Genomic DNA, 10,167 nt, shown 5'->3' on the forward strand with positions numbered 1-10,167 from the left:
ATGTATATATACATAATACAACCTGTCCTACCTAGTAAACTTAATATGTAATATCATGCACCATAGCAGAACTCTAAAAGTACAAAGCATTTTACTAGGTACAATCACCACATTTATCTTTATTCTTTATGCAAACATTCAATAATAAATATACAAATAATACATTTAATTAAATTATAAAATTAAAATTTTGTATAATAATTTAATCATATAATAATAATAATTATTATTATATAATATGCATATTACATTACATTAATACAGCAACTGTTTAAAATGTGCTTATCTATTTGTAAAAATATTTATTATATATAAAGTATATAGTTTCTTAAAACTACTTTAAAAATGTACATTTTGATATTACCCTATAGGTAGTTGTTTGTATTTCATTTAAAATTTAGCTTTCACGTGTTTACAAATGATTCAACAGAAGTGTGAATGCACTATATGTAGGCCTTACAAGTTTACATGCTATAAACAATGATACACGTGCACACATAGTCACACATTCACTCAACTGTGAGTACTTTTTAAGTAGTTTTAAGTGGAAATCGACAAATACATGAAGAAGCATTGGAAGGCGGCAATCATCAAAATCACGAAAACGTATTTTCTTCGGCGTGAGACACGATGATAAATATGTTTTTAAAGAATATTCTTAGATTGTTTTTATGTATTTTTTACAATAACTGTCAGTTGTATACAGGATTTTTAAATTGTAAGAATATTACAATATCATTTTCAATAAAAACGTAATGTATTCACTGTATTGTTCATGATGTTAGAAACATAGAAACATGCACAAACATAGAGAACTGCAATCGACGGATATAGGTAATTTTAAACGTGATGGTATAAGGTAGTCATTAATGGATTACATATTTGATGAAAAAACAAACTTTTAAAAGTTTAAAAAAAAAATGTTATTTAAACAAATTATATGTACATTAATATTATTGCCTAAACGCAAATTTAATTTCAGGAATAAATTATGGTCACATTAACTAACTTAATGCTGTCAATCGTTTAATTAGGCTTTCATTTTCAGGAGTAGAAAGGTAATTTCATAATAAATAACTTTAAATAGATACCTATCCTACAATACATAAAATATTAGCTCAAACAGTCAACCAATTTTATTGAACATCTTATCCATATGCAATACAATATAGTATATACGCAAGTATAAAACATAATTTTTTATAGAATTGAAAAAAATGATTTATTGTTATAGCTTTATATATACAAGTCCTTAGTATATAAAAATATTTTAAATCTGAGTATCAAAATATTGTTTAATTTTAGTCTACACAGCTTAGCTCGAGACTATTTTATAAAACTTAAAATGTTTAATTACTTGCGCTTTCGTAATTATAATCATTGCTTTATCACTCAATTTATAAATTAAAACTTTTATTTAATTTTACTTTTATACTTTCATTTCAAACATTCTATCGAATGCTTGTTAAATATATTTAATTATTTGTATTGCTAGAACGATCCCCAGAAAGTTTCATAATTTATTTATTTTTGTCACGTCAGTAAAAAATTACATAGGTTATGGTTTATGTTAATATGATATACGTCTAGGTACGTCGTCCAATACAAGACATATTGTAATACCGTGTCAGCCACCCATACATAATAAATTAATAAATTTCATTCATATCGTATTGGCTGGCCAAAAGTACAAATGGGTGTACCAATGCACAAATAGTATCATATAGTGGATATAGGTATACGAGTCACTACGCCACGTGAGAGCAGGGGAAATTAGTTAATGAGTGAAAGAAAGCATCGGTGCGTATACCGACTAGAGCACTACGACATTGGGTTAGTCTTGTGTGGCTTGTTGTAAGTACGGTACGGCCGCCTGTAGAAAGTGAAATGTGAATATATTTTTACTTTTTAAAACCAAACCAAAATTCCGATAAGACTGAACCAGTGTACACTTTTTTACGTTGTAGGATAGAGTTTGTTTACTAAATACAGTGTTTTGTGCATTTAAAGGATAATAAAAACAATTTGTAACGGTAAGTTCAGTTTTTTATTTATCCATTTGTAAAATATTATGGTATATATATGAATTTTTGCCTTGTATAGCATTTGCAACAAAATTTCGTAATTTTATCGAATAATTTCATAAAAAACTCTGATTGGTGTTCGTAAATAAAAAATGTCAAATTGAATTAACTATTGTTGGCAATATTTATTCAGTAACATACATTAAATTCCACTTCTTCTCAATTAACAATACATCATGCATTAAAATAAATTCAAATTCATATTTATTATTTTGAATTATATAATATCTGTTATGCCTATATTATATTACCATTATGACATTACCTATAGTTATTACAGTCATGCCTACACTTAATAATTTTGACAATTTGACACACGTGTTAGTGTAACTAACGTAACCTATATATTATAGATTTATATTTATTTATTATAGCCATATTATATAAGTACATATTATGTAAACTGAAAATTGTAAAACATCATTTTTATAAAAACAACAAAAATATTTGAAAAAGTGCTATTCATGCATACTATTCAAATAAAATTATACATAATATACCTACACAAAAAAAATACGATATTATATTATAGTTTAAAGGTATTATACTATTATAAAAGTAAACTCATAAGTATAGACGGTGTATATAGTTATAATATTATTGTTACGGTTAAGAAGTTAAATAACGTAACAATGGGCTATTATTTAAATGTCTTACTATACCGGTTTAGACCCAAAAAGTAAGATTAATATAGAAACCATAGGGTGTATACAGTCGAACAAAAACCCGTTTAAACATTGTATTTTAAAAACACCTATCATGTGGATAGCTATTATAATATTGGGATATACATATATTTTTATATAAGGATAAAATAAAATGTTAAAATCATTAAGTACTTGAATATAAACTATAAATGTACCTATAACGTTATACGAAGACCGTTTTAATAACATTATAATGTTCTCGTACATTTTAGTAATTTTAGGACAGGATTAATTTAAATAACAACCATATTATAACATTGATATAATATTATAATTCGTTTCATGATATAATTTTTCCATAATATTAATAATTCAAACATACAAATAAAACTGAAACACGAATAATTATTCAACATGGTAATATTATAATATATTACAATTAACTGTTTGTTTGAACGATGTACGCTGCAGAAAATATAATATATATTAAAAATACCAGCCTTTTTGTACTTCTCACATATCCATAATTGATCCGTGTTAGTTACGTCGTACTTCATAAAGTATATAACACAATAATTGTTATAATTATTATTTGAAGAGAAAAAATAATTTCTACTACATTCAAACTCAAATCACTTCGTATTAACAGTAATTTATCAAATTTGATTTATTTTTTAAGGAAATTGAAATACTTGAATGGTTTTAAAATTATAATATAATACCTATGATCATACAAAAATAACGAGATTCAGTTTAACACATTTTTCTGTGTGTTTTTGTTTTTTGTGTTAAATAATTTATCCATTTAATCAACCCAAATGTTCTTTTTCCTTACTTAATAGCTTTAAGTTTATGTAAATACCCTTGATATTTCCTTAATTATTTTTCTATTTTTAATTACACGCGCTGATATACAATTTACCATTTCTCTTCGAATCTATATTAGGTATATTTCTTATATTTTTAGCATTGTACCTATAAGATTTATTTTATTGCATATATTTTGTATAATATGATATTAATTGTCTGTTTGACTAATTGTTTTTACAAGTAAAATAATAAAAATAAATATTACACAACAAATGGTTTTTCACAAATATATCTATAGTAGGTACCTACAAATATAGTATATTAGTGTTTTTCAGTTGATTAAATATAATATGATAACGTGATTAGAATCACTGTTTCATGGATTAGTTGTATGTTTTCACGCTACCTATGCATTATTTTTAATTTCAATTACCACGAACGTTCGTGACATTGGCAGAAGCATCCGGTAAACTAAGTGAAAGTGTGAGAAACTCGTGATTACCACTGATATTTACAATGTCATTAGGTTTAAACATTGAACTGAAAAGCCCAATGTCCTAATGAAAATTATTTTAACAACAGTAATTTTTCAGTTCATCTGCTTTTCAATAATATATATTCTCCTTATCATTTCCATTTTTAATTTTATCATGATATTCCGGAACATTCATATATTTAATCAGATAGAAGACGAAACGTTGCGTTTCACCGTTGGGACCTGTCTAGAATAAGTGTTGCAGAAGGGAAAGTAAACTTCGATTCTAAGGTCAATGGCACTCGAAGCGTTTAAGTGTAATGAAATAATCATATAGTATTTTATTTCTTTTCGACTCTAGTTCATCTTATAAAGTTATTCATGTGTATGAATTAAGCAAAAAAAAGTATTGTTCATGCTTTCAATAAACACGTAGGTAGCAGTAGCGAGTAGGTATGTCTTTATTGGCTATTTGTGCGAGTATATTGGAGTATTAATGGAAAAACTTTAGAATATTCTATTTGCTTTAACATTGTTTTGTATAGTACGAACAATATTAGGACAAACACATTAAATATAATTTTCTAAGCTAATTAATATTTATCAATATTTTGAATTTTCCATAGTTCAATGCTAGACAATGAATTTAGTATAGATAAAACTAAAATATAACTTGTAGGACTAAACATGTGTCACAAACTTATACGGTGTTGTGAATGTTATGCGTGTATAATATTCAATATATTTAAATGTTTGACCTGTTTTTTTAAATACGTATTATGGAATACAAATTTAAATAGATTTAAAATTATTTCAAATGTTTTATAAAACATTTCAATACCTAAATTATGCAAAACTATAGTTCAAGACTACGCAATAGTATATATATTTTTTTTTTTGTTGCAGATGTGGAAAATATCATTCCTGTTTATTATATTACCTCTTATTGTTAATGGTGCTTCCGATAACAATAATGTTCAAATGACAAGAACATCTATAAAAGTAGCCAGAAATCTGGATCCTGATGCCATGGAAACGTTAGAAGTGAAAACTCGAACGGGAGACATCGCTACCATAGTTGTAAAGAAACGTGATAGCAGACAACAATTTACAGAATCAGCACCCAACCCAAACTTAGAGTTGGTATCAATGAGTAATGAAAATACACCTAAAGTACCAGATCCCGTCGTCATACGATCAGATTCAGTTTATGTAAAAAATCAAAAAGACGAAGAAAAAAAATCCAGAAGTCTTTTTCATGTGGATTCCGACGGCATACCTGTCATTACCGGAGTTCGAGAACCCGATGATGAAAATGACACTCAGGTTTGGAGAAACGCAAGAGTTATTAACGGTATTTTAGTTCCAAATACAAATAAGACTAACCAACATGTGGTAAAAGAAGAGTATAAGCCAGTTTCTCCAATGTTCAACGGCGTTTGGCAGGTGTATAGAAAAAAACCTGAGCCAGAAAATGCTCAACCTATTTTAAACAATGAACAGCAACATTTTACGGCACAACGAGATTCGTATGATGAAAAATATATGACAGACAAGATCCTTGGGTACATAAAGAATATTAACGGAAACATTTTAGGCAATGACCGTACATCCAGGATGTTGGAGCCAAAAATGGAAGCTCGTGTGTTACATGCACCAAGTATAAGTGTATTCCCAAATTCTGCCGCCTATTCGCCAAAAACAGTATCAAGGTTGTCGTTCGAAGAGAGTGCAAGGACCCCCGTACTACAGTATGCTCATCCAGAGTTGGGCGTCCAAGTGGCAAAATATGAACCACCTGTTCCTGCTCCTGTTCCTGTAGAGGAAACCCAAAGAGACGGTAGAAGACAACAAGCACTTTCATATTTTGGGCATGATATTCATGCGGATAGGAGTCCTTACGCATTTGAACCTGGCTTAGAAAAAGAATCAAGAGTCAAACTTCCTAAGAAATACTCTCCACATTATAGCTTACCCGAAAAACAGGGGAAATATGGACCTAGTTATTATACTAACGACGAAGCATCGTTTTGGACCCTAATGAAGAATAAAATGAAAACAAGTTTCGATAAGATGTCCGATTTAACGAGACCCGTAGTCGATCCATTAGTGGAAGCTACACATAAGATAACAGGCAATTTAGGTTTCGGAAACGGAAACCGCGAACTCACTAATGTGGTCAAAGAAAAGCTTGGTATGGTAGCCACGCCATCGATCTTGTTACCTGCATTGGGTCTAGTAGCCGGAGGAGCAGCTTTAGGGCTAGGTGCAGTAGCAGTAGGAAGGTTAGTCGATTCAATATATTTTTGAATAAAATTATTAATATCGTAAATTTAAACTCGATAGTAATTAACTTCGAAATAGTATGCATATGATTTTACATAATAAAACAAAAAATAAACCAATTTAACTATTGGACAATCTTATCTTAATTATAACTTACAGCGTAGTAATATACTTAGCCAATAACGAAATGTTCTTTGCAATATTTAATAAATATTTTTTATATAAACGTGATCAATCAAAGAAAAACTTTTGGTAGGTATGTAAAATCATAATTCTTGTTTATCAAAATATTCAATAATAATAAACAATACGTAACAATTGCAATAATGCCCAACAACAATAGCAGCTGAATTCCGAAAAATTACGACACCTTTATTTACAAGCACACATAATATTAAACCATTCATAAATCGCATGTAATATGAACAATACCACATGGTTAGGTATAGATACGCATATGCATATAATATTATAGGATTATTTTACATTTCCCCCAGTAAAGTAGTAAAACACCTACAATAATTTAATATTTTGACGAGATGACGGAAAAATGTAAAAAGAAAAAGTACAAAACATAAATACGGGGTTTCACTTTTTCCGGATAATCAATTGAATAAATATTTAAGTGTACGATATAATATTGACTCCCTCTAAACTGGACAATCGCAGAGAAATCGTTAAAATACGTCCACAGCACCAATGACAGATAGCATGACTGAACATTTTGGTTAAATAAAGTATTAAATAACACACAGAGCATGACATTGAAATCGAAATGAAAACGTGGTTGACGGTTAAACAACACAGGACACGTTTCACTTTCCAACCGTTAGAATAGGACCATCTTGTCGAGTTTATTGTATAGATACACTAATAGGTTACCGTTACACCTTACTGTTCATATTGCTTTCTATAAGTTATAACTCTTAGTTTAAGCAAATTATTGAGAGTGTATATAAATATATTAATACGGTCTCGAGAAAAATATCAGCCGACTGATCTTTATAAATTATAACTGTTTAAACATGTTTCCTTTGGAATAATTTGCATTTTTTCCCTAAACGTTGAACTATCCGCCTCCATCAATTTTCTATTTTCAATCAAACTAAATATTATGCAGTTATCAGGTGACGGTTAAGCTCTATATATAATTGAAAATCAGTTATTGCTTTCGGAGAATAGAAACTATTATTCCGCGTAACTGCAGGCGTACGAATATCATATAATTCATATAATATTGCGTACCTACTTCATTATTTAGAAAACTATAACTTATTATGATGTAATATAAAAATATTTACATGTATTATACATTAGGCAACATTATAATCTATGAAATTAATAAAATATCGATACAAAATTATTAAATGTCAATCGTAATAAAAATAAAAAAGTAAATTATATAAAAACCAAACCATTGATATTTAAATTGAAGTAAAAATTACCAATGAGTAATGACATATTATACAGCTGGTAGCTATGGTATTAAAAATGTTTATGATATTGTTTTAATAATTAATTAGAAATAATTAATCGATTGTCGTAATATTGGTATAGCCATAGAATGTATAACAAAATGAATTAAATACGCGGAATACTGGTCAAAGTTTAATTTTTAGGGGTCCTAAATATGTCCATATCGTTTCTAATAAATCATCATTCGTCAATAGTTGAATTTACCTATAATTTATATATTATGCTCAAAAAAAAATAAATTTAAAATAATAATAGCAATCAAAATTAACACAAAATATAAATACTTACATAATAGTATAGACAAAATGAAATATGTATACAATTTATGAAAAATTAAAAAAAATATTATTTTACACATTTTGCTATATTATTTAAAAACTAGCCTATTGCAATTTTTTTAGTTAAGTGACTCTTTTATTCATTGTGTTGTTTGTCTTGCAATGTATTTTAAAAAATTTTTTTTTTGAACTTTTAGTCGTTCAAGTATCGTCTACCTACATATTTATCTTTATGTAATTTCGTAATTACATCTAACTTACATATGGTTGTATTTTATTTTATACTTTGGGAAACATTGGTTCTTGAAGATTGTACTTCAAGTATTCCACGCTTATGATGACCATACCAGTTTTCCGTTTACGTATCCAATGAAACAAGCACATTTAATAATGTTAAAGCTTTCATTTTAATTGTAATACAATTTAACATCAACATAATAAACTAATAAATGTGCATCGAAAATAACTCTATTAATGTTGTAAATCGAAATTGACGAAATCGTATTATAATTTATACTTAATTTCATGTATTACAGGTACCTCGATTATGACGTTGTAAGAATGAGAAATAATGATGATATAATCGAGTTCCAACGATCATTAAATGGATCGTATCAACCAATTTTCATCCAACCTGCGCAAATAGAAAACAAAACAACTAAAAATGAAAATGAAGCTGAACCTCTAAGTAGAAATAGAAGGTCGTTGTATTATAAAAAAGGAAGACCATATACAAATCGTAAACTTAGAAAAGTTAAACTAACTCTAAAAACACTATAGTAACTTACACTATTCCTCGTAACTTTTACAATAGTAAACGGTTAAAAAGTTAAATATTTATTGAAGTATAAAATATAGTATAAGCCATTAAATTTAGTTATATATAAATATAACAGTAGGTACCTAAGTAATATTAAATTTAAATAGTGGTCATAATAAGTATTTAAGAAATATATATTACATTATTTGAGATGGATATTTAATTATACATAAATAACTTATTTATTCATCTGCAAAAATGTGTTATCCTATATTAATATTTATAATATGCAGACACATATTAATGTATACTTTACTGATTGTTAATTATTGTTATATATTTTGTACTTATAACCTTATGGGGCTTATACTAATTTATTATATAATATTCTATTGGTAAAACTTTAATAAATTTCATATTTGAATCACCACAAATAAACTATCAAATATAAAAAGCCAAATTTAATCATAGGTACCTAGGTCGTTTTAATTTTTAAGCGACTTATTATAATAGGTTATAACTGATTGTATTTATATTATATTTAAATATATTTAATATTTAATTAAAAACACATATCTTGTTAATTTGACTTGGTATATTTTAAAATATATTTGTAAATTTCAATTTGTTGTAATTCGAACATTAAATTAATTAAGCTAATCTATCATGATAGGTATATGTGAAAATTGTACAACCTTTAATTTAAGTAAATTATACACATAATACGAGAATAATATTAGTTCACAGAGGATGTTACTTTTTCCTTTTTAGTTTATTTTAGCTATATTGTATGCATATAGAGCAAGGTTTACAGGCTACATAAATTATGACAATTGCTGCAGTTCAATTTAAACATGACTTTTTAAAAATAACAATGTACCTATACCTATTCATACCTATATAATTTTAATAAATACAATTTATGGGTACTTAATAAGTAAGTATTTGATTTAGGTATTATTTTTATATTATTTTAATTATTAATAAAAATCAGATGTTGTTGTTGACTTGTTGTATTACTACTGCAACAAAAAAAATATAATGCATTTAATCTAATATAAAATTCAAATAATTAATTGAATACAAATGATATTTAAAAAAAAAATACATTTAAATATTGTGAAATTTAAATAAATATTTTTATTTAATATGTCGTATACCTATAGCATTATTAAAAAAAACATAATAATAATAATCATTAATCGATGACAGTGATGACTGATTTATGGTCTTTATAAGAAATGGCGTACTTGTTAAAAAATTAGTGGAGGAAAATATTTTATTCACCAAAATCAAAACCATAGTCAAATTTTTGTTTTTACTCAAGTCTTAAAACTAATTTTATGGCTTG

General features: G+C 26.9%; 1 protein-coding gene across 1 annotated transcript; it reads left to right on the forward strand.

The window, feature by feature from the left end:
* The first annotated feature begins 1,806 nt into the window (after nt 1–1,806).
* Nucleotides 1,807–8,977, forward strand: LOC100164009. Its single transcript, XM_001949473.5, has 3 exons — nt 1,807–2,033; nt 4,923–6,301; nt 8,593–8,977. The coding sequence occupies exons 2-3, from the start codon at nt 4,923–4,925 to the stop codon at nt 8,834–8,836; spliced, it is 1,623 nt and encodes a 540-aa protein (XP_001949508.2). The 5' UTR covers nt 1,807–2,033; the 3' UTR covers nt 8,837–8,977.
* The last annotated feature ends 1,190 nt before the right edge of the window (nt 8,978–10,167 follow it).

Source organism: Acyrthosiphon pisum, chromosome A1 (assembly GCF_005508785.2).
Source record: "Acyrthosiphon pisum isolate AL4f chromosome A1, pea_aphid_22Mar2018_4r6ur, whole genome shotgun sequence".
In the NCBI taxonomy this organism is placed as follows: domain Eukaryota; kingdom Metazoa; phylum Arthropoda; class Insecta; order Hemiptera; family Aphididae; genus Acyrthosiphon; species Acyrthosiphon pisum.